At 35.7% G+C, this 25869-nt stretch overlaps 2 protein-coding genes and 1 long non-coding RNA gene across 5 annotated transcripts; 1 reads left to right on the forward strand and 2 right to left on the reverse strand.

The window, feature by feature from the left end:
• LOC119071836 lies at nt 1–20728 on the reverse strand. Its single transcript, XR_005086740.1, has 3 exons — nt 20606–20728; nt 12157–12167; nt 1–11 (listed from the first exon to the last, which is right to left on the reverse strand). It is a non-coding gene; the product is annotated as an uncharacterized LOC119071836 (long non-coding RNA).
• On the reverse strand, nt 1652–4463 carry LOC119071772. Of its 2 annotated transcripts, none has more exons than XM_037176822.1 (3): nt 4258–4463; nt 2612–2675; nt 1652–2512 (listed from the first exon to the last, which is right to left on the reverse strand). In XM_037176822.1, the coding sequence occupies exons 1-3, from the start codon at nt 4368–4370 to the stop codon at nt 1664–1666; spliced, it is 1026 nt and encodes a 341-aa protein (XP_037032717.1). In that variant the 5' UTR covers nt 4371–4463; the 3' UTR covers nt 1652–1663. The 2 variants fall into 2 exon arrangements, with proteins under 2 accessions (XP_037032717.1, XP_037032716.1); XM_037176821.1 differs by having other exon boundaries at nt 1652–2510; nt 2604–2675.
• On the forward strand, nt 7843–24400 carry LOC119071724. 2 transcript variants are annotated; one of them, XM_037176740.1, is made up of 8 exons: nt 7843–9036; nt 21315–21421; nt 21487–21935; nt 22015–22229; nt 22301–22465; nt 22530–22870; nt 22951–23696; nt 23760–24400. In XM_037176740.1, exons 1-8 carry the CDS (start codon nt 8879–8881, stop codon nt 23913–23915), a joined length of 2337 nt encoding a protein of 778 aa, XP_037032635.1. In that variant the 5' UTR covers nt 7843–8878; the 3' UTR covers nt 23916–24400. The 2 variants fall into 2 exon arrangements, with proteins under 2 accessions (XP_037032635.1, XP_037032636.1); XM_037176741.1 differs by lacking the exon at nt 7843–9036 and adding an exon at nt 18291–18322.
• Nucleotides 24401–25869: the final 1469 nt, after the last annotated feature.

Here is a 25869-nt window from a genome sequence, read left to right on the forward strand (position 1 = left end):
TTTTCTGGTTCCTGTCTGAATTCTCTCGATGGTTAAGGTAATAGCATAAGGAAAACCCACGCATCACATCGAAAGAAACCTTCATGGGAAATGAAGAAGAAGAAAAATAACAACAAACCCATGACAAGTGAACTCCTATAATGTAGCAACAAAATTGTTCTCAACTTTGTCCTCAAGACTGTCTTCAATTTGTGATTGACCGCTAATCACTTCTTGTACGTTGTTGCGATGTTGGTTCCACAGATCAGATTTTAAAGTATTCTAAACTCTTCGTTGTATGAGTGGATCAGCTGAAAAACAGCTGAAACCAAATTCGGCACTTATTTCAAAGTTTTCGATTGTATTTGGAAAAACTTGATAATTAGGGGCCATTCATAAATGACGTCCACTACTTTTGGTAGATTTTAGACTCCACCCTAACCCATCGTCACGCAAAAATGGTCAAATTTGACTCAAATTTTGTTAGGGCAGTCACGTTTTCTTGAGGCCCACCCTCCCCCAGAACGCGGACGTCATTTATGAATGGTCCCTTAGTTCAAATAATATCGTGTGAACCTTTTTGTCTTCCCTGCATTTGAATGTTCTGAGCTTCTGAAACTGTAGTCTCGCAACAAAATACCACAGTAAAATTGAATGTGCAGTTGAGCATAAAACAAGAATAGTCCGGCTATAAACCTAGTGAGATCCTTCTTCTTTCTCTCAATTTTTTTCAATGCTGGAGCTACCAACTGCGTGAGTTATAAATAGGCATGCAGGAAGAATAGTTTCATCAGTCGATATCCAGCTGTTCAGTAAACATCTTCACCAATTTTCTATCAGTTTCGTAGTCAACTACCAATTTAGTATTCATCTACCAGGTTTGCAGTCAACTACCAAATTATCGAATTATAAATAGGCAAGCAGCCCAAATAATTTCATAACTCGGTGTGCAGCTCTCAAACAGGCAACATCTCTACCACCTCTCTATCAGCATGGTACTCAACTACCAAAAATTCAAGCTTTAAATAGGCAAGCAGGCAGAATGATTCCGTCAGTTGGTGCACAGCTCTCGAATAGTAAACATCTCTTCCCCAAAAATTACGTTTGGTAGTCAATCATAATATTGGTAGTCTGCTACCAACTACAAAATTTTCTAATTTCAGTATCAACTCTGAGCGATCGGTTGTCAGATAACAATAATTATTATTGTACGGACAGATTAAGTGTCCACAATAGGATATTTTTCAAAGAGGTCCCTTATTTAAATCCTGTTCTTTTGCCTGTTTTTGAAGAACGTTGAGCTCAGAAAAACGTCGACGACGACGTCAGTTATCGACGACGATATCAAACGTTAAGCAATATTTTAAACAAACGAAGTAACAGATTTAATGGTCATGTGTGCGATACGTTTACCGTTTCTTAAAGATATTTGTTAGCCAAGGATGGGGGTAAGCACGATAAAAGTACGCATTCCATTGAAATGGGCGAAATCCTGACATTTTGCTAAACCCCAAATGTCAGCCCTTCCAAGTGAATGCGTTTTGCTTCTGTGGAATAAATCATATCTTTTCACTACTACTGGATACATACCTCAGGTGTTTCTTCTTTCATCGGCTTTAACAAACAATGCGGTGTTTAGGACAGCCAGAGTTCGCTAATAAACCCACACGTCTGTTGAAGTCATTCAGTTTTTATTCTTTTTGTTCTTTTTCTTGTTCTTATTCCTAACTTTGTCGGCGTTCGCTTGAATTTTATTCACTTTCAATGGCAGATAATTAAATTTATTGTGATTGTGATGCAGCCGTTGCTTGCGCGCTGTCTTCAACTTGTGTTTTGTTGGAAACTTTTCCGACAGTACGTTTGGTTTGAAAATTGTTTTGGCACCGGTCTTATCCGCTTTCTGATCTTTTGATATCATTTGGTGTTTGGGACGAATGTTGGCAATATTCAGACCTATGCTACCCAACGAAATAAAATCGTTTCCGGCATCCTTTGTCGACATCGTTCCACTAGGGATAAACGTCCGGCCGTTAACATTTGCTTTGTGTAAATACAGCGCTGAAACATCAACTTCATCCCTGACAACCGGTCGCTTTCGTTGAGGTTCACCATCAATATTCATTCGTTCGGTGACGGGAAGTTCGAATTTCCGCAATGATTTCGGAACAGCAAACTGTTTGAATTTTTCCACAGACCAATTCCAAATTTCATTTTGATCGTCCACCACAGCTAAACATTGACATGAAAAGCCGAGTACATTCTGCAGTGCCGCATCCATGTCAGGTACACAAAGAATGCTTGAGTTTGGATTTTTCGTAACGGCCATTATGATTATCTGGTCGACAATGTATTTCGGTCGTATTTTCGACGATATGAACAGTGCAACCGTTCTGCCGGATGATACGCAACGAATCGATGATCGTAGTCCTAGTATCACTTTGTCGGATAATGAGTCTTTGTTTGTCGTCACATTTTGTTGAGAAGAGGTATTAGTGGATGCTTTGATGCTTGTAGTCGCTTTTGGGTCGTCGCTAGAGAAACAAACGGAATTGGTTGGTTATTTGTCGTTATTTTTCGATTTTAAAATTATGACGCAAGATCTAATGATATGAGGGGTATATTACCGTGAGATTGATTTATGAAGACCTTGAAACCTTTGCACGAACTGATGCACATCTGCTGCGGAGAGTTCTGGCCTGTAACAATTCGTTTTTGTTAGAATTTATTTCGTATTTCTTTAACTGTTCAAAAAGTCATTTTAAATGTGCTCGACGACCCGCGCGTACGTAGTGAGATACGTATCGATCCCGTAAGATCTCGTTTCAAAAGGTTAAGCTCAAAGCTTAAGGCTCTAGAAGCTCTTCATTTTTGTTTTTAGCTAATGGCAGGCAACCTCCACGAAAGGGTTACGACCGATATTTCCGAGATAACTCTAACCCTTACCTGGGACGCTAAATCGATCACTTTCTGCTCTCAATTTTCAGTAAAACAAATCGGTAGAGTCTCTACTACAGATTTACCTGGTAACGGACGAAAATTTCCAGAGAAAAATTAGATGAAGACGGACGGGCAGTACAGGTGAGCATTCTGAATTCACTAAATTTCGGACATCCCAGCGTTCCAAACTAAAGCGTAAACTCTCTAGCCCGATACCTCGTACCGGTCCAATTAAATTGAATCAAGTAATCGGGCGTCCGACGATATGCAATTTTCAAAATTAAAATTGTCACTGTCATTCGCAGAGATTTTATTTTTTTATAAACAGCATTGCCGTCTCCAATAACCATAAGATGATCAAAAAATTAATGAAAAGTCTACGGAAATTTGTCTGTTCTAAATTGAAAACATACAAACGAAACAGGTATCGTTGCATTCAAGCACAACAGGTTAAATTGAGTTGTACACCGACTTTGGAATGCGCACCAGAGCAGCCTTGTACGCTGCAGAGCGATGAAGGGCAACCTAGTACGCTGAAATGCGAAGAGCTTCATTTTACGCTGGAATGTGAAGTAGCCCAGCCTAGCACGTCTGTTGCACCGCATACCAGATCGACATCAAAATGTCATACAGGCAAAGAGAAGAAAATCCCTTCAAAGCCTGGGGAATACACAAAAAATCCATTTTTCAATTTTCTGCGTGAATATCGTAAAACCCACTGCGGATTGACAATTGTCGAGGGGGCTGTTCTGGCGGGAGCTGAATGGAGGCGCATGACAAAAGGAGAGAAATGCAAATATTACGTTCTGACTGATGGAAAACCGAGTCGGAGAAGACGGTTCAAGCGTAAACATATTTACTGGATCAAGAGAAGTGAAATTGATGCCTGAAGATGAACAAATTGTCCCTAATTTATATGTCCCGTGAAACATACCCTTGGTCGCGTGAAATAAAACAGGAAGTGTTAACCTGGTCGAAGAAAATTGAGAAAATTTTTGTTTTAGTCGGATAAAATCACCAGATTGGTTATACGTTGACCGGGTGGCGTAAATCGTCTACATTTGAATTTTAAGCAGAATTTGAAGAGTAAATTAAATTGACAGAATCACCGGAACCGTTTTTTGCTTGGGGTATTTCAAATGCACAATTGGAACTGCAATGTCGGAGAGAAAATGTTTAAAGACGGCACGTAAGTTCCTCACATCCCAACATTTCTCGGAAGAATACCAATCCGAGTATTCCGTCACATTATCATTCATCATTCCGTTTCAGAGGAATACATACTCGATTACCACCGGTTGTTTTGATTTTAAGAGACAATAATATTGAGTGTTAACTTACCAATATCTCTCAAACGGCTGAACCAGCACATTTTTCAGGACCACCTTCTGTTTTTTCTTAGCAGAAAGAACTTTTCTCTTATCCTGATCGCTCAACACCGGTTTCTTATTCATTTTATTTTGGAAAAACTATTTCAAGAAAACATCTCTTCTTAAACAGAAAACACGTTGATTGTGTGACAGCTGGGGGTTCGTTCGTTTTCCAACATACCATATGATTTTGACAGCTCAGACGGGAGTTCGTTTTTGTTCTGCTTTCCTGACGTCATCTGTCAAGTTGACGGTTTTTTATTCAGTGTGTGTGCGCATTTGTAATTTTTACAGGTTAGAAGCAGTCATCGCACTTTTGTTTTGATGTTTTTATAAGATTTAATCGACTAAATTTGTTCTTTTAAAAGAAATGTGGTTGACCGAATATCCAATTTGAATTTGAAGCATTGTTCTACCGAAACGTTTTATTGAAGAAAGTGAATCAAATTCTATTAATAGACATCTCTTTCATCAATAACGAAATTTCGACATCCGTAAGTCAACATTTTCTTCTCAATTTTTATTATTAAATCTTTTGTTTATGTTAATGATCACGCGTCGGCTAATTGACCAGGATCCATAGCACAATGACGAATAGAGCTAAATTTTAATTAACAAAATTGGAAAATGATTCTGATTAACTGAAACGAAACAAATTTTGTTGGCTCTAAAATGCAATTTGTTTTGGCTTCATCGTCATTTCGTATTGTGTTTCTTGCACACGTTAATGTGCAAAATATACATAAATTTGCATTGTTTGTCTATCGGACGGCTAATTTATGAAAATACTGATTCAGCCATCAACTGGCATTTCAAGCTCAAGGTGAAGCATAGGTCAAGTAAATTCATAAAGAACTATTTGCTGATCGGACATATTCAGCCAACCTTTTTGTTAAAATATATTTAGCTCTTACATCACCTGCCATACAACTTGTATAGACGCTCTCAAAAGGGTGATGATGTGAGGGTTTAAATTAGCTATGTCACAGAATAATCCAAAGCCGTATGAGCCGTATGCATGAGAATCTTATCGTCTTGTTATATCGAACAGAAAGTTTTAGTGTGGACTTCGCGAACTCTACGTTTTTTATCAGTTTTGCGCCGAAACTAAAACATTATAACCTTTCAATGACGTCAAGCACATCTAGCAAAAGCTGGTTCAGTTGATGCCAACTTTATTGTTAGTAGGATCTACATTTATCATTTTGTTACCCGTCACACATACACACAGGCATATAAAGAGAACAACAAGAACACCAGCTGATACAAAATGAGCTGACGCTAGATCTGAATATTTACGATTGACTGATGCAGAGTCTTTTACTTCAACAGTTTTGATAGGCTATCTGCTATATAAGACGACATTTTAGTCAGGCATCGTCGCTTATTTGCATCGTCGCTGTCGATAACAGATGGTGGTGAGATTTATAGTCAACACAATCCTAGGTGACAGTTCACATTTCAAACAATAGGTCTGTTCCAAGGCCTTACGAATTGTCAAATTTCATCCATAGACAACATAACCTAAACAATTTCTCATGAAAAATGAACTGCCGAAATTAGCGCGAAGCAGCTTCAATACGTAAAATTTTTTGAAAGTTGTCACTATAAGTATACGGCGCGGCGCCTCAAAATTTTTGCAAAAAACAAAGGTTATGTTGTCTGTGGTGGTTCGGGTTGTCAAAGTTCGTGTTTACAGTTATTTGGAACAAACCGTCATCGTCATCCACAGACAACATAGTCAAACAATTTTGTTGACAAAATGTATGGAAAAGTGTTGAGGTTATGGCTCTTTGGATGACGTTTGACAATAAACTGCACTTTGCACCTGCACTTGGAAGAGATCTATAGATCGACCAAGTATTACCTGTTGTTCGAATTTCTAAGTCAAGATACCACTAAGAAAAGTTAAAATGACTCAAAATTGGCAAACATATTATTTGAATTAGATGTAGTTGATAACGTCCGCTCTACGCTTTTCTGTTGCTTAATACACGTGTCAAGATGATACATAGTTTATCTTACTCATCATACTTTAAATCGGTGAAGTCAGATCAACCTTCCTTTCTCCACGGCAGAGTAAAGTAAACCAGGCAGGAGTGCTTGATTTGACTAGGGACCTGAATAATTTAGTAGCCTTATTTTTTGTGGATAAAGTTATTCAATTTATGTCAGTGTTCATTTGAGTTCTTTTTCGCGTACTAGGTCCCTTATTTGACGTTTCGAAAATGGACCGCTCCTGCCTGGTTTATTTTACTCTGCCGTGCTTTCTCATAAAATTTCTCAAATCAAGTAAGGTAGAATCCCAACTCATAACCTTTTCGGACTCGAGTAGAAACAATTTCTTGCGCACTAAACCAATCAACTTCAATGGAAATAAACACAAGAGTGTGACCACTTCAAACAACAATATTACTATCACAATGTGATTTCACGTTGCAAAAATCACAATTCAATAATTGTTATACCAACAAAATTCGCGTTGTTTTCATAGGTTACATGATTGTTGTTTATTACAAAATGTTTTTGTTGTTGTCGACCGTTTAGTTTGTTGATTCATGATGTTGTTGTTGTCGTCTTTTTTAATGAATTAATTTTTACAAACGTCGTAAGCCATTCAATCTGGATTTGTTGTACGCAATTCATTCAAAACATTAAATTAAACTGACTAACAATTCGATTAAGCGCACATTTGTTTCGTTCGTACGAAGACTATATTGTTTTTGCCAGTGTTACCATGATGTCCAACAACCGACTCCATGTATTTGCGCACGTATAATCAAATCGACACTAAACACAAATTCTAATTTATCTCAAGAACGAGATGGTACTTAGCTGCTATCTGTCTACTATCGATGACTAATGATGCAATGCTTTTCAGCTGATTACACTTATCAGACAACCTTGTTGGCGGAAAGTGAAATTTGTGGGTAATTCAGGTTTGGAGTTACGTTTAGTTTCTGAATGGTAAATTTACTAACTCGATCCATCTGAGAAAGTTCTAAATGAGACTGTCGTTAACTGTTCAAATTCTTATTGGATCTTTACCGCAGTCTCCAACGTCCTTGGTCTTGAACTATAAAAATTAAGAATCGAGAATAAAACGATAACTTCTAGAAACGTCGTGCGTGGTGACGGTAGTCATTGGCAAAATACATGCATAGAGGTAGATAGGTAGATAATAATGACTCGTCTGCTTGGATGGTGAAAGCCTTATACACCCAGCAATATTTTGTCACCTTAATTTTTCCAAATTAATTTCATTCGGTTTGTTTGTTTAGCTTTTCTCTCTCTCTCTCTCTCTCGTCAATATGCAGTAAAGCATTCAGACTCCAAATTAATTTACGTTAAATTAGCACATTCATGAAAATTAAATTTTCATTTGAATGGCTTCATATTGACTCACGTCACATTAAAACATTTTTCCCGACACACAAATGTCCGTCCGTGCTATTATACATTCATTAATATAAATATTACAACCAACAGCGCCACGTTGTGTTAGTGAGACGGTTCTGTGAAAAAGAACTGCTTTTCTTTGATAAATTGAAACGATTTGTTAGTTCATTGCCAGCTCTGAAAGAGAGTAGAATACGAGAAAAAAAAGCAGTTTTGTCGTTTCGGTGTATGGTTCTTTTTTTGTGTCTTCACTGTAATCGCGCTTTTATGAAAGATTCAGTCGAATATTGAATAAAATTGAATGATAATGCGGAAACGTATTGTATCGGTCATAAAATTGAATCTTTTTTTATTGTTGTTAAAGATCTCAACGGAACGACAATCATTTTGTTGATCAATGCTACTAATAATACTATGAATTCTGTGTAAATAAAGTAATAAATAAAACGTTGAATCAGAGTGTGGCAGAGTGTTGTATAGCGTATATAATAGACGATTATGTACGTAGTAAAACACACATCACTATCCGAAAAAATATTATTAAGTTTGTGTGTGCGCCGCGAGTATATTATATATGGCAAATCTACATATAAGTTAGGTACACATTGAAAAGGAAAGAAAAAAAAACTTTAAATTTGTTGTAGCTGTTTTCTATGCAGTTGACGGAATATTATTTTCCAACCAAAAAGCATTTCGAACTTTTCTGTCGAACGAACCGTTTTTTCCAATAAAAGCAACCAAATAAACGTTGAACTTCATCGTTACATTGAACGGTTAATAAAATCGGATTGTTCAGGAAGTTGTCAGTCGCGCCGTTTGTGACACAAAACAACAACAAAACCAAAAAAATAATAAAAAAAAAAATTTAAAAAAAAGCCACCAGCCAACAAAGTGAAAAGAAAATATAAAAATGATCTCATACCAAACGTGATCAACATTAAATCATTCCATTTATAAATTTTAATTGAGTTCAAAGAATATAATCTTGTGCGAGTAAAATCAGAAATAAATTTTCAAGTATAATCGAGGAAAGGGATTACATTAATATATCGAAAATATTGATAAACCCAACCCAATTAGGCACACACACAGGATGAATCCCATCAACTCGTCCGTTTAAATCAAGAAGAATTTTTTCGTTTGTTTGTTTTTTCGTGTGTGTTGCTCCTTCTTCGGTGTGTGGAATAATTACAATGAAAGCGGAACCATTGCCGACAGAATGCTGCGAATGTAATTATAGTACTACAAATGGATCAAATGGTCGATTAGATTCGGATGAAGTGGCGATGCGACCGAACACTTTGAATGTTACGCGAAACGACCGAAATGTGGAGTCGAAAAAGTTCATCAGGTATTGTCTTGCACATTTTGATTTTTTTTCATTCACTCTTCAATTTACGACAACAATTTGTTAGATCCATACCATCCAACCCCATGAATTGTAACATTTTCTAACCGATTTTCCCACCATGAACGCTCTCATATTTCGTGCATATTATAATCCACTAATTAGCCTAAAACCAATCCAGCTCAAAAACAATGCACATAACACCAAACCGTTTTCGCATTTAATCTTTTGATTGATTATGACAATTATTGTTATTGGCTAATATTTTCGTGTTTATATATATCATCGATAAATCCAAAATAAACAGTCAGAAGTGGTCAAGTACAACAGAGAAAAAAGTATATTGAGAGGACATGACATCATGTTTTTTAATAAATATAATTTTTATATATTTTTATACTTAATATACCCACATTATATTATGTCTAGCAATAGTTTCTTCATGACCAAACATTTTCGAATTGAAATTTCAAAAAAAAGAGGTAACGTCGTAACGTTACGTTACATACATACATTCATAATATTTAATGTAAAACGAGTACACACAAAAATTCAACAGATTTTCATTGCGCAGGAATTTTATGAACATCTGGTTTTTGTTTTTGATTTGCTGATAATTTTCGATGTTACACTCTCTGTACGCTAATTTACCATATGTATTCGTTTTCCAAATTAAATTGCCGTGAAAATAAACTATATATCCGAACGATATATACTCATACATTTGGAATATATCGACGGTGCTGGATTTATAACACTTAATATTAAATACAAACGACTTATACCTAGAGAGGTTATACCTCTCCGACTAAATTTGAACTCGTCGACTTTTAAATTAAATTTGCCGATTACGAAATATTTCTTCTGATGGTTATACCATTTCCGTCCTTAGTAACATGCCATAGCGTGTGCAGTTTATCGAATCTGTGAACTAAATTTAACTAAAATGCAGAATAATAACAAATATATCAGCCAATGGAATCCGATGAAATGATGTCATTCTGTTCATACCTAATTCTTCCCGACATCTTTTTGCTCTCGTTCCAATTACCAACCCATATGTTGTCCCTGTTAATTATAATTGCGATAAATTTGTACAAAATTTTAACGATAATGTCAGTCGATATTAGCCTACACTTTTATTGACTTGATATTTTCATGAACCAGTCATTTTGGTATGTTCATTTTTGTTGTGAACTAAGAGAGGTGTTGGTGTAGCGTCGTATAGTGCAAGAGGAATTTCGAGCTCGTCGGCGTTGCAATTTACAGCCGCATTTTCGTTATTTTTTAATTGGATTTGAATTATTGCTTTATATGGTGCTAGCTGTTAGACGAATGAAAAGTTTGTGTAGAAAAAAATGATTGAGTTAGATTTAGTAATTTTGACGGTCATTCTGGTCACATGATCACCTTGCAATAAATTTTATCTGCGGAAATTTTGTTCTAATCTCTGGAGACGCTGAACGATTCGTTCGATGAGATTTGTTTTTTTTTATTATATGGCTAATTCCAGCAGCTATCCACGTTACTTCTCAAAATTCTACAAAATTCAATGGAATTCTTCAGAACAACAAAAGAATTCCGATGAAATGATAGCCATATAAAATTGGCAATTAAAAGTGAGGCAATTTTCAAAATATTTTAAACAATTTTTGTGATAAATGGAGAGTAATACTGGCTAGGATAGTAACAGTGTTTTCTCAGACAGTCAATTCGATTCAACATCATTACATGCCCGAATTTCCTGAGTTTGGGAGTATTCTTTTAAATTCTTCCTGATTTTCATGCATCCCATGAATTCATGCATCCCATGAATTCATGCAACCCATGAATTCATGAATTCGTTTTAGAGAAATTGAAGAACACAATGACGATGTCACACAAAACAGATGTTTTTATTCGATCTGTCAACCTTGTCATAGTTTTTATTGTTTGCAAATATTCAAATCTAAAATCGGCAAAATGTTGGCGGTTGAAGAAGGTTATAGAAACTAAATGAATGGAACAGCGATTGTAAATCATAGTGGACTAATGTCATCTTCACTAGCCTGCACCGGTGAATTTGACAATATAATTTGTATCCATTTGTCAGTTGATTGGTAGTTTCTAACTTATCAATCAATTGTCAGATATTTTTAACTACATCTTTCACGCACAATAAGTATTATCATTAAATCTGCTACTTCTATTGCTCCAACTATATCTCGCACTGTACTGCATTTGACAGAAAATCTAATACTTCATTTGTTTTGACACACGCCTTGCTATATAAGAAGTCAGTAGCCCGAGCTCATCACTTATTTTTGTCATCTTTGTCGGTACCAGATGGACAACTCGGTTTAAAACAAACAAAATTTAGTTAGATGTTTTATTTGATTAAGTTCCTAACCCCTTTCCCTCTTAAAAACCTAAAACAGAAACATGATTCGTCTAACGCCTGAATGGTGTCAATACACCTGATGTCTTCATCACTTTCAATACTAAATTCGTTTTATTGTTTTTAGAAAATTCCTGCTAATTCCTAAAATTTTACTCGGATATAATTAGCGTGGGATGTCTGTGCTATTCTGGTACTATAAACGATTAGTCAAATGTCTGCGTATAAAAATGAAGTGGTTGATATTATTTTCGAAATTCATTTTCACACAAATATTACAAAGAATCAATTTTATTGATTTATAACTCGATTTTTTTTAGTGTGTTGCTTCTCGTACGATTCCTTTTCATATTTTAATATACCCACCAGTATATTCCACTAATATTACTCACGTTTTAAAATAGATGAACTTGATGATATTTTTCTTTATGTTTTTTGAGTGGAACTTTCACCTAGTATTGCGGTTATAAATGTGAACACATCGTACAATAACGAACACCACGAACAGAAAGAGAGAGAGATAGAAAAAAAAGTGTAGTATATGTGCACAAATATAAAAATCGAAATTAGCACATTTTAGTATACGATACGAATGTACAAGGCATTCGATAGAGTCGTTATTTAAATTTGCAATCGATATTTTGTACTGATTTTAATCAAGTTCCGTTCTTCAAACGTTTTATTGATTCGACGTTTTACTTACTTATTCAACAATTCGCATTTTGTGGGTTGAATAGAAAGTGGACTCGGTATTAAACTATTAAAAAAAACCCTCGGCAAGTGAGGACGATTTACCCTAACTAATTCATTTAGATTTGAGTAGTTCATTGCGTAATTATTTTGATTGCATTGAGTTTAGGTTATTCGAGATCGATTTTTCCGTTTTTACAATGTTAGCGAAGTAAATTATTGAGGGCATATTGTTCTAATAACAACATGGTGCATGAGACATGCAACAATTTTCCGTTCATTAAAATTTCATACACTGACTTTTAACATAGTCAGGCAATAAAAGTCAGTGCATGAATTTCCAATGACCCAATAATTGTTGCATGTTTCATACACCACAGAGGGAAACTAAAACATTTATCGCTATTATATGAATAGCCTTCGTCAATATTACCTCCGATATGTCTCTAAGTTTCGTAGTCTCTAAATTTACGACTTGTTAGCTTCATTCCCTATTCCAGGACCTATTTTTTGGAACTTAATTTCTTAAAATTCCCAAACATTCCGAATAATTACGAAAAAGATTCGAAAAATTTCGGAAATAAATTTTACAAAAATAAGCTCTCCTCCATTCGGAACGAAAAATTACATTTCCTTTAGAAAGTGGTGAAAATTTTATGGGAGTTTTTGTGGAATTACTGGGTTTCGTAATACTTTTCTAGGAACTCAAAGAAGAAATTGGTCACTGTAAAAATCATGCCATTGAAATGGGTCAGTATTTTCTTCTAGAGCAAAAAAAAATCATTTTATATTTATTCTTTGGTTTTAGTGTCTACTTAAGTAAGCTGACAGAGTTAAAATCATCGTCATCATCACAATTTAATGCTAAACACCAAATCAATATAGCTTTCAAGCTTCGTCACTCAATCCGCTCAGACACATCTAAGTCTACTTCAATTCCAATTTAATGTCCAAATCAATCAATCTTTCAAATTCAACCTTTCAAATTCAACTTTTCAAATTCAATTAACCTATTCCCTCAAAAGCAATTCGCTTCCACTATATCACAGTCCTTTGCCATCTAACAATTGTTATCTCTCGTATCACGTATCTCGTATCACGTATCTCGTATCTCTATGAGGTTACCGAATGCCCGATCTGGCAGTTTCAAAATTTCTTGTTTAAAGCGTACAAACGGTAACGTCGGATCGACAACTGCCGCTGCACAATTGAATGCTTTGCACGCATTGTTGAGTGGAGAATTCTATCCATATTCCGTTCTCGGATGTTTCAGCCTAATAAAACCTGAATTTCTCAGTTGGCGAGTATTTAAGTTCAGTTGAGTACGTAAGTATGGAGAGACGCACAGACGTCCAGATACAATTTGGTGCATCCACAATACAGCCGAAATTACCCTCATTCTATGTAGTGAGAGCAGTCCTAATTCTTCGCATCGTTCTTGGTATGGTCGTAGCACGTATCCATTTTCTTGTCCATTGTCCATGTTCAGGGCCTTGTAGCACTCCCGTTTCACGAATCTGAGGTTGTTGTCGGCTCTTTGTATCTCTGTTCCTTTGATGGTGTAATTTGCTTCGATGGAATTCCTTTTGCGTGTAAAAGTCATCACCTTGCATTTTCCAATGATCAGTTGCAGCCCATTGTCATCACACCACTGCCCGAATTCGTCCATTTCTTCTTGCAATTTCCTCGTATCTGCCGAACAAGTTACGATTTTTACTTTTTTCTTGTTATCGGCAAAATTAGACGATCTTGTTGATAGAGTCATCGAAGAATGTTGAGGCTCACGACGTTTCATCTGAGGTGAAAAATGACTAAATAACTAAATGACTGAAAATGTTGAACCAAATGAAGTCATAGATTTTACATGAAACACCCGATCAGGATAAATTTGACAGTAACCTGAAATCTTTAAGATTCATACTCATATACAAAAATGTAATTTATTATCGAAAAGGCTAGTCGCACAAAGTGCGATTAGTCTTTATTTCACTATTCGTACAGAGGGTGATTAGTCTTTTTCGACTATTCGCTTTAATATTATTTATATGTTATTTACAAAGCCAGCATTGACTTAAAACATGAAAACATGGTAATGTTTCGTATTACGTTTTGACATATTGTAAAAGGTAGCATCGTCCTCCACTACAAACATTTTGTAATCACTCCTTTCTACAAGCACTGTGAAGAAGATAGTACTGTTTCATTTTACACATCGCTTGTGGAATAGATTGATGCTTCCTTTCACATAGTGTTTTTAGAGGCCAACGTAGTTTCATTTTACAAAGTGTTTGCAGAGGATAGTGATGCTTCCTTTTACAAATTGTTTCTAGATTCTAGAAGGAAGTGTTGCTTCTATTTTACAAAGTGTTTGTAGAGTAGAGAAGAGTGCTGCTTTCTTTTACTATGTAGAATAGAGTGATGCTTCCCTTTACAAAGTGTTTGCAGAATAGATCGTTGCTATTTATTATGACTGGACTGGACTGGACAGCGCATCTACTAGCTTGATCGAATGTAACCACTAGATTGTCTTGCTAGAATTTTGATTATTTTGACTCTAAAAAAATGCTCGAATTAAAGATACAATAAATCTATGATTTTCCTTCACAGACACTTCTCCATAGCTCACTTGGGAACAAGGTTCGATCTTTTTCATCTTCTCATCACCATAACTACCTTCTATGATCTGTTGCAATTACTGTCGACCATTCGAACTCTGTACATCTCCATAGATACGATTTTTACTTTTTTTTACCCAAAGTAACCGCCGTGGAATACTTTCCATTTAATAAATTTTCGAAAGAATTATCCATTCCTCGATTGGAGATTCTACGTTCCGAAAGTTAGCACACACTATAAATGGAGAGTGTATCAAGCCTTATAAAGCCAGTGAGTAGTATGTTCTCTGTACGTTTCGTTCAAGTGAAAAATAATAGATTCCTGAGAATGTACATCAGAATTTATTTTGATCAGTTCCTCGAGATATTATAAAATGGAGCGAACGAAAAGTGTCATCACTCGTCTTGTTTACTTAGCTACATTTTGCGCAGAAACAGATGGTCTCAATATGACAATTTAAATTAATTTAATCAACATCATTGCAATAGTCACCAACTTTCTAAGATGACCAAATTCTAATTGTTTTTGTATAATTACACGCCCACACCAATTTGTTGTCGTTCCGATCGAAAACTGCCTCTCCACATTCGACGCAATACGTAATACTCGAAAATGTCTGTTTATATTCACTATTTTGCATACGATTTGGCTTTAAAGCTTTAAATTAAAAAGTTGATGACACCGATCTATTATTTCTTTGATATTTTTGGAAAGTTGTCAAGTAAAATTGAAGGAAGCCAGTGGCATTTACAAATAAGGAGGAGGCCGAAGTGTAGATATTTTCTTTAATTACGAATGAAAATAAAACTGCGCTCGAAACAAAAAATTTATTTTATTTTTGTTGTTTTCCAAGCTTTATGTTTCCGTTGCATGATAATTGAATTTAAAATCCATGAAGTCAACATCGACAATTTTATATAAATATATTCGACTAAAATGCTCAGATGAGGTCATTTACAAATTTTCACCGAAACTAATTTATTTATCGATGTTTAAACGGCTATGTAGCTTCCTGAAATATATATTTGTTTGGATATGCGTGCAAACGAAATGCCAATAGATAATAATCTGGTATGATAACAGGGGGGAAAACGTTCGAACACTAAAATGTATATATTTGCAATGGCAAAATTAGAATCCTCCTATTATATACCATGCATGCTATGCTGAAATACTTTGTATAAGTAAAATATTTGTTCTAAAATTATACTCGGATTGGATACAGGCTTATACATATATGAGATTTTCCATAACAACATTATCATGGTCAAAACGTGTGCGCCTTTGTTTATTTTAATTATGATCTGTGAAATGTAACGCACAACAAAATCATTGTTGAATTTAGATTAACATGTTACAGACGGCAAGCATTTTAACAGTTTTACTATCATATCTATTACTTCATTCGATCGAAGAATTTCAGAAATTGATTTCACAAATCTTTTACTTCATTTGTTTTGAACATGTTTTTTGCTATATAAGACCTCAATAGTCAGAGCTTGTCGTTTATTATTGCTGTTGTTGTTGATAACAGATGACAGCCGTCTGTTCGTATCCAATGAGAACGCTTTTTCTGCATACGATGTCAGATCAAAATATTTTATAAACCGCCGCAGAGAGGTGACGAAAATTCTAATGAAGCCAATTTGTTTGTCCATATTATTCACGTTCGTTGCTATCATTTTGAATGTTTTTTGTTTCTTTATTTTCTGTACGAATTAAAATTCGAATCAAAAATTCTTTTTTCTTAAATTGCTATTTCAACATTCAATGAACCAACCGCGAAATGATTTTTTTTTTTTGCTTTTTTATATTGCGTGAAATACACTTTTATTTATACTTTTTATTATATGTATTAGGTAGATACTTATACACTTTCATCGATATTTGATAAAGAAACTGAACAGTCGATGAGGTCATTACTAATAATAAAATTCCATGTTGTACTGTGTTCTCGGTTGTATATATATATCCGAAAGAAAATACAAGCGCACATGTTTTACCTATCCTCGGATATAACTTGAGTGAATGGGCTTATGTATATACACATTCATAATATCAAAACTGTTTATTCACGGTTAGTAATATATACTCAGATGGAGATGTTAACCATTGTATGTATACAGTTTTGAGCGGCGCTGTATATGAATTTAAGAAAATGCACGTTTGTTTTGCCAAAGTTGCTGCAAGATAAAATAAGCATTATTTTTTTTTGTAGCACCAACTTCGGACGTTAACAACATACATTAGTTAAGTTAGTTATGGTTTCAGATTGGTAGCTGTTTTAAATTTGAATAGTGACTGTTAAATGTTTCACGAAAAAGGTGTTCCTATGTACAACGTTGACATGTACAATGCACTGTTTATGCGTTCAAAAATATTAAGATAAGCCAGATCAATATTTGAGCCTAATAATTTATCACAAGTGTTAGCTTATCTACATTGTTCTTATTTGGTTTGATGGCCTGTTTAGTAAACAACTGTGCTGTTACGTGATTGGACACCGTACCGTTTTTCGTATGGAAACAATAGACCGACGTAAAAAAAAGTTAAATGGTAAAGTGGCTGTGCATTGAGTCCCCGTACGACGATTGTTCAATAACACCTAGTTCGATTCGTATGATAGTTTTTTCAATCAAGGCTTGGATCTGGTCATGTTTGACTTTATCTGAAACCGGCAGTCAAAAACAGTTCAGGTTCAGGTTTCCTCTCGGCAACTTGAATTCGTTAAGAACATGAAAACTTGAGCCTTGGGCAGGTTCAAGTAGTCTGACCAGTTTAGCAAGGTTTTTGGACAGTACATAAATCTACAGAAATCTGATGTAGCAATGCTAGAAGAACATTTTGAGAAAACGATTTTACTTTTTCGACACAAAAATTGGAACGAATTTTATTCCTGTTCGTACTAAATTTGCTCAGAGAACACTTGTAAGATTTCTGATATATTACCCTGTTACAGACGGCAAGCATATGACCAGTATTATTATCGGGTCTATTACTTCCATCAAAGTATTTTTAATCTGTTGATTTCAAATCTTTTACTTCATTTGTTTAAACATGCATTTTACTTGTCATTATTTTTGTCGTCGTTATCGATAACAGATGAATAGCCATATGCGACAGGTAAAGTCAGCATATATTATCTTGATCGAATGTGAACCCCTAGATCGTCGCGCTAGAACTTCAATTGTATTTACGCAAAAAAATATGGTCGAATTGAGGGAACAAAACAGATCTATGATTTTCCCTCACAGGCACGTTTCAATAGCTCACTTGGAAACAAGGTTCGATCATTATCATCATCACCATAATTGCCTCCGTCTGTTGTTTCTTTCCGGCTTTCTTGTCAGATCTGTACAACTTCGTAGATAGCAAAATATGGACAAATTCTTTAGATTATTTGGTTAGACTGTGCGTGCAATCTTACAAACGGCAACACAGACCTACAGCACACTGTACTTCGTATGAGGCTAACTAAAAATAAAAACTTAATTTCTCTATCGTGTGTGTAGATGTTTTACATTGGCCCAGTTGATTACGGAAAGCATTGCCATATATATACGAAAAAACCACAATCATTTATAGATTTATGAATATCGAATTCAGGTACACACAAAATCATATTTTTTTTTGTTTTTGCAACATTCATGAATCACTCGATGTGTGTACAGATGTAATCTACACAATGTTGCTAATATTATACTGGACAAGCAATATTCAATGACAAAGTATCACCGAAATAGTTGTAGTAATTTTATGATATTTCAACGAAGAGCATTAGTGAATTGAGTTGTTCTCACTAATGTTGTTTAGTCACATGTTAATTACTAACATATACCGCTCTTTCATTCACTTAACATTTTATGAGTATACTATTCACACACGAAAAACGTTTATATTTTTAACCCATGTGGATGAGTCTATCAATACACCACACACTTTCCGAATCCTTTAAAACATTTCCGAAGAATGATTCATTAATTAATATTCATAATTGGTTCTGCTCTAGGTGGAAAGATTTTTAAGATGTTGTTGTTGTTGTTTGTGTCGTTCGTGTTTGTCTTTTTCCTTACGAGTTATAGTTAAAAGTGATGCCATCGATCAATTATAAAGCGAATAAATTTTACATTTTTATTATTAATCAATGGAATTTGAAAAAAATGACATAATACAGTTATTATACGCTTATTTATATATAGTTAGTTATATACCTGGAAAAAGAAACATAAATTATATTTTGTAATAAGAATGAGATCATGATGCAAGTCTTGTCTGTTTCGTGTAGGTATTGTGGTTTTGAATAAATGGAAAAGCTGTTAATAATAATTAAAATGAAAAAAATCTGAAATGTTTTTTCGTATTATATTCACTCACAGTTCATTAAAATCAGAAATTAGTTGGTTACATAGACTCAAAAGCATTCGACGACAAGAAACATTTTCAGTTCATTCAGAGTGTCGATTCGATTGAATTACTTTTCGCGAACATACATTGACTTTCAGTGGCAAATTCTTTCCTTTGTGTCTCGACACAAATTGAATATCACGGCGCCATCTAGTCTCTAGTTTTTCGGAAGAAAATTGTGTTGTCGATAGACAAAAAAAGGTTTGCTCAAAAAGCTAAAATTCAATTCCGTTGACGGGGGCAACCGAGAAAATTGAAAGGAAATGTAAATTTCAATTTAAAAGTGGAATAACATTCGATTGTACATTAGAATGAATCTAGTTGTTGGTGATAGTCATTTGCATCGATTTGAAAAGTGCATTTTCTGTGGCAATTGCAGAGGAATTTTAAATATCAAATCATCTAAAAATATCATTGAAATATGTTAATGGTCCGTATACAGTTAAAGTTCAATTTGATTCTGAGTCGACAATCGGCATATCGTTTCTTGCTTAACTATGGGATGGGTGTTTTGTTCGTATCGATAAATTCTTTGTCATGCAGAAAATAATACGTCTGTAAACATGTAAAATTGCAGTATATTATCTCTTATCAACAACAACTAAATAACTGCGCGATCAGCTTTGGTAAATGTGGTTTTAAATAGTAAAATTCATGAAAGAACAAGTAAAGTAATAGATTTCGTTTCGAGTCCTACAAACTAATTAGGATTAAAGAAATAACATTGATAACTCTTAATATATAGTATGTCCGTCTGTGATATAGAACTAATTATAGTGTCTTAAGAGTCAATTCGCAAAAGCTTCGAATAGTCGGAGTTCAAGCCGACGGCGATCCCAACGAGCCAAAGCTCAAACGAATCGTTCCATTCTGATAACTTTTTTCTCGAATTTTTTTTGTTGAGCTAAGAAAAATTTTCTCCGGAGCTGTCAGTAAAATCGTTTTTTATCAATAGCTCCAACATGCAATGTGTGAATAAAGTCAAATTGTGTACGTTTATGAAGATCGATGAGGGGAATATTATTCACCAACAAACGCCGATGTCCAGCCCACCAGCGGCTGGCACCAAGTAAAAATCATCGAAAAAACTGAGATCTTTGAAGTGGTCCGGATGGCTGGGGAAGCAAGTAGCAGGAAGCTCTAACCTGGAGTTTTGTAATTGTTTTATACGTGTTTTACTTCACGCCGTATCCATTGACACCCACACGACCATACCCACCGTAACAGATAGAAATGGAGTCGATTTTTGCTTCCTACTTGCTTCCCCAGCCACCCAGAGCACTTCAAAAATTTCAGTTTTTTCGAGGTTTTTCACTTGTTGCGGCCGGACATCGGCGTTTGTTGGCCAATAATATTCCCCTCATCGACCTTCATGAACGTACATAATCTGACTTTATTCACATCTCGCATGTTGGAGCTATTGATAAAAAACGATTTTCGCGACCACTTCGGACAAAATTTTTCTAAGTGCCATGTCAGCCCAACAAAAAATTTTCGAGAAAAAAGTTGTTCCACGAAATTCTCAGAATGGAACGATGATTCGTTTGAGCCATAGCTCGTTTGGATTGCCGTCGGATTGAATCCCGATTCCATATAGGCTGTTCGAAGCAAGGGCCCTCTCAATAGAACAAACTGACAAATTAAAATGAAAAATCATATATTTGAATGTGTGAGTGACAGCTTCGTGTACAGACAGTAAAAAGGGACTCTTAATGTCAAAGTTGACGTTTTCGTGTTAGTGGTGTGTGTGATATAATTTTTCAATGAATTTCAGGTCATAATTCCTCTAGGTAGTCTACCTCTATGGTTCGAAGTTTTGGCGAACTGACTCTTAAGGGGAGAGAAGTGCACTACAACGAAATAAATGTTTACAATTTAATTCGTTGAGTTAAGTTCATTCTCTCTCAAACTTTGAAAATTTAGCGCAAGTCGTGTATCAAATACAAGGTGAAATAAACAATTTTACTGGACAAATTGCTACCGGTGTCATAGATTTAATGACCTCACTTTTATTTTTTACAATTACAGCCGTGCCATTTGGCTTTGTGTTTTAAATAAATTTCGCTTATCTTTATAGATTGATAAAAAAAATTGTGCTTTTATTGACGTTGTTATATATCATCCGTTCAATTTAACGATTAGATAGACCGTTCCAATTAAATTAACGATTTCGTTTCATTTTCTTTCCTTCCAGAGAAGCTTTGTATGCCTGGCGTGCTAAAGCAAGATGCAATGTTGTACCTGCAGAAAGACTGTATGATCTCTTTAGAGAGCTAAATTTTAATCCAACTGAAAAACAAAGTAAGAAAAATTGTTGAATTCACATGATTGTATCTCTAATAACCCTAAATTCGATTCCTTTCCAGTCAACGAAATGCTGCAAACGGCGAAACTATTTGCTCGGCGCAGCAACAATTTGGATGCCAGTAAAAAGCACATGAACGGCCTCACATTCGGCGAATTCTGTGTGCTGGCAACAGATTTGAAACGATTTCGTACATACCATGCGTCGCAAGGTCATGACCAAAAATCTTCAAGCTCTCTGTCATCATCATCATCATCATCAACACCAGCATCATCAACATCACAAAAAGCATCAACCACAGCAGCGACCGATACAAATTCAGATTCAAATTCCGATGGTCAATCACATTCAAAAACTGACCCTATTGACAAGACCTACAAACAACCATTTTCAACCATTGATATTAATGCACCGGAAGTATTCCTGGGTGGATCGTGCAATCCAACAACGTGGCGCAAAGATGTTGCCATTCCGGCGCTCGATGAACTTGGAATCTCGTTTTATAATCCGGTAAGTTTTCTTCTGTCAATCACTGACGGCACTGTGTGTATGCTAATCCAATTGCATTTCCGTTTTCTTTTTAATGCAGCAAGTGTCCGATTGGACTCCGGATCTGATTGAATTGGAGCACCGAGCCAAGGAGAAAGCTCGCGTGTTATTTTTCGTAATGGATTCCGAAACCCGGGCATCAGCCGGGGCAATTGAAGCAGCTCATATTGCTGGACAGAATTCGAGGCATTTAGTGTTGGTACTTCATCCATACAAACCTGAGCAGTGCATTTTAAATGAGCCCATTTCTTCGCAGTAAGTTTCTGTAGTCCGTGCGTACATCCCTCCCAATGGAATGTTTACCAATTCTATTTTGTTTATTGCAGAGAATACATCGATTTGAAGAGGAACCAAGAGTTACTTAAAGAATTAGTGATACGAAGAGGTATTCCTGTTTTAGACAGCATTCCGTCTGGATTACAGAGAACTAGAGCAATATTAACCGGTGATCTGGGACGATCGCCCCCATCAAATGTTTCATCCAGACTCAAGTAAGGAGATGACATTTCATGTGTCTCAACTCAACCGGCTAACCATTTCGTTCTCTTGAAACAGACTGGTGCGTCGAGCGTTCGATAGAGTAGCTGACAAATCTTTGCATAATAAAATAACATTGGCACAGTGTCAGTGCGCTCTGAGCTATCTGGGCTATCCGCAAAATTTGATTTCTACGAATTGCCTGACCGAAATAATCGACATACATCGAGAGAATGGGCGAACTCAAGAGGTTCGATCAATTTCGAGCATTCACGACTGTTCGATAACATTCGATGAGTTCTGCATGATCACATCGTATTTGGCAATTTTGCAGCAAGAGATTCATGAAAGTGGTTGCATTTCACCGATAAAAGGGACCAATTTACCACCACCGCCAATCTTCTTGACAAATACGCCGGGTAAGATTCTATACGATTATAAGACTGCGGAACTGGTGGTCCTTCGAGCTGTGACTGATATTTTTTTCTTCTGGTTTCAGAACTTATGCACAACACGCCCAACGATCATCTGACGGTCACCTACAACACAACGTATTCAAAACAAATATTTCGAACAAGCAGCTGCAAAAGTGTGCCGGAAGATCGATTCAATCGAACCGATTTGTATCGGAATCGCGACAGTGGCACATCATCACCGCAAGAATTGAAAAATATTGTGGCCAAGGTGTCGCAATTGGAAAAGAAAACAAAAATTTCGCTAAACGTCGAGTATTTTGCCAGCGAACAGGAAGAGGAGAGCGATTCAAACGATTCAGTATTTTCCAGTGGCAGTTCCATCGATTCGAATCACATTGAGCACAATCGCCCGAATATGATCGAAATCAAGGATTTGTACTTAGGCGGCAGCTGTATGTTAAGAACAACGTGGCGAAAAGACTTTGTGATACCGATGCTGAATCAAATGGGCATCAGCTACCATTTGCCCATGTTACACGAAAGTATTTTCAACGGTGACTCGACGCACCAGCTACCGGGACCGGTGAAAGTGAATGGTGAAACGGAATTGGCCTACTGCGGTGAAGTGTGTTCGTCGACAGACTTTGCCCTGCCATCCATGTTCAATCCGGCCATATTAGATGCTAGTCGAGTTCTACTGTTTGTCATCACCAACGAAACACGATCATTGGCTCCGATGACATTGGCAGCTCATTACATTGGTCTAGGCTATAATGTTGTCCTGTGCGTACAAATGCTACCCGAATTTTGTGTGCTGGGAAATGATCGGGTGAGTGTTTACTGTTTGATCGGATCATTCGAATCGAAAATTAATTTCCGTTCCGTTCCTCAGCTAACACCAGCTGCGATCAAGGATTATAATCGCGGTCGATCGTATTTGATTGATTTGGCGAAGCGGCAAGGTGTACCGGTATTTAGTGATCTTAAGCAGACTATAGATTGTGCAATAGAAAAGGTGAAATCATCTAATTCGAGGAATTCGATTTGAAGTCAATTCGGTGTGTAGAGTTAGGTGTCTTGGGCTGATATCGTTCAATATTGTGGAACAATTCAAATTAAAATTTTTTTTCATTTTTTTTTTGTTAAATTCTAACCCTGGTCATCGGTGTGGATGGTGTAGTCAAATTTTTTTTTTATATTTCAAAATTTATCTTTTCACCCTAATTGAATTAAAGTGAAAAACTATTATTAAATGTAACAACAAAGCAACAACAAGAAAACAAACAGAATAATTTTAGACGTAAGGACAGATTGTATAAATTAGTGGATATTGTCTTTCAAATTTAGTGAATGTTTTTTTTTTCAATTGTTAATATTTATCCTCCTATTTAATGAAATTAAATTAGTTATGTAAGCGCGCAGAAGTTCGTCGAAAAAAAGAAGAAAATGAATGAAAAGTAAGTTGCACAACACTAATAACCCCCATCTACCCCCCAAAAAATTCATATTAAATTTAATGATAAAAAGAAGAAGAAGAAGCAAAAAAAAATTGACGACGAAAACAACAAAAAATTTACTAGCAAAATTTCTATTTAACAAAACAAACCTTTGTCTTTACAACTTTTAAATGTTAATTTTACCTCAGCATAAATTATAATTTCTTTTTTATTTGAAATACATTAATTTTGTACTAGTCGTGTGGTTTGAGATTTGAGCTGGTTGCGAAGTCAATGGAACGATGATAATCTGCCGTAACAATCCACGAATCATTACCGAACTAGTATAGCGCCATCTATGATGTACTAGAATCGCAGAAGTTTACAATGTAATAGGTTTGTTCCAAGGCCATATGAATTGTCAAATTTCATCCACAAAACCATAACATCAATAACATTTCACTGTAAATCGCGTAGGCGACGTTGCTCGATTTGTATGAAATATCACGTTAGCGACGTTGCTGTGGATGAAATTGTCGTTGTTCGGGTTGTCAAAGTTTGTGTTTACAGTTACTTGGAACAAACCTATTGTATCATTTTGGATCAAAAGTCTGCCTTTTCCATCTGTCTGTTTTAAACGTTAAACGCAAAAAATATTCGAATTAGTCAGAATCAGAAAATCGTTTATTTTTCTTCAATAAGGAAGGGACTGATCGATTCTTTTCACGACGTTTTGTCACATATCAATATAAATACGAAAAATAAGAAACTCGTACATCGAGCATTCACTCAATTTCACACCCAAATCACATCCGTTAAACATGACTTAACGAAGAAAATCGTAGTTAAAGTCGTTAATCGAAACCTCTGAGTACTGTTTTTGAAACGTCAAGTCACCAACACAAAAATGAATAGCACGTATACAGCAATTATTCGTCAACAATCACTAGCGAATTTTTGACAGTTTTAACAAAGCAACCCATATCACAGACATGGATAGAGGAGGGAGATGGATAGTGAACTTTGACAGTTATCACTCAATTAAAAACAATTGCTCTGCTCGCCCTTAATGTTGAGTGTGAAAAATGTAATAATCTCGGCGGTAATCATAAAAAATTCCGTTTTGATAGAAACACTTTAATTTAAATGAGTGTACGTTTCCGGTGAAATAAATTAGTACGTAAGCAACCACTTCTTTCGCTTGACGTCTAAAACGTCACTTTGACAGATGTAAAAGACCTACTTTTGACCCAAACTGACATAATTGAAGCGTTAAAATTTCTTATAGTTGCTAATTTTAGAATGCTAGTCACTGTAGAACTAATCACGTGCTCTTTTGAGAGCCTACTTATAGGGACGATCGATTTAAAAAAAAATATTTTTATCCAAAAAGCACATAACCAGCCTAGTCGCTTGATATTCCTTCCGAAAAAAGCTTTTTTAGGTCTTTTTTCCATAGGAAAAAAAGACCTATTGTGGGCACTTCATCTGTCCGTCCGTCCGTCCGTCCGTCCGTCCGTCCGTCCGTCCGTCCGTCCGTCCGTCCGTCCGTCCGTCTGTCCGTCC

This window comes from Bradysia coprophila (assembly GCF_014529535.1).
Source record: "Bradysia coprophila strain Holo2 chromosome IV unlocalized genomic scaffold, BU_Bcop_v1 contig_5, whole genome shotgun sequence".
NCBI lineage: Eukaryota > Metazoa > Arthropoda > Insecta > Diptera > Sciaridae > Bradysia > Bradysia coprophila.

Excerpts from the sequence above, each read along its gene's own strand:
- LOC119071772 (XM_037176821.1), bottom strand. The coding sequence starts at position 4,370 with ATGAATAAGAAACCGGTGTTGAGCGATCAGGATAAGAGAAAAGTTCTT. Across the intron at positions 2,676-4,257 it reads CAGCCGTTTGAGAGATATTG|GCCAGAACTCTCCGCAGCAG; the intron begins GTAAGTTAACAC and ends GAATTGTTACAG. Across the intron at positions 2,511-2,603 it reads CTTCATAAATCAATCTCACG|CGACGACCCAAAAGCGACTA; the intron begins GTAATATACCCC and ends TTGTTTCTCTAG.
- LOC119071724 (XM_037176740.1), top strand. The coding sequence starts at position 8,879 with ATGAAAGCGGAACCATTGCCGACAGAATGCTGCGAATGTAATTATAGT. Across the intron at positions 9,037-21,314 it reads GAGTCGAAAAAGTTCATCAG|AGAAGCTTTGTATGCCTGGC; the intron begins GTATTGTCTTGC and ends CTTTCCTTCCAG. Across the intron at positions 23,697-23,759 it reads GTGTGCTGGGAAATGATCGG|CTAACACCAGCTGCGATCAA; the intron begins GTGAGTGTTTAC and ends TCCGTTCCTCAG.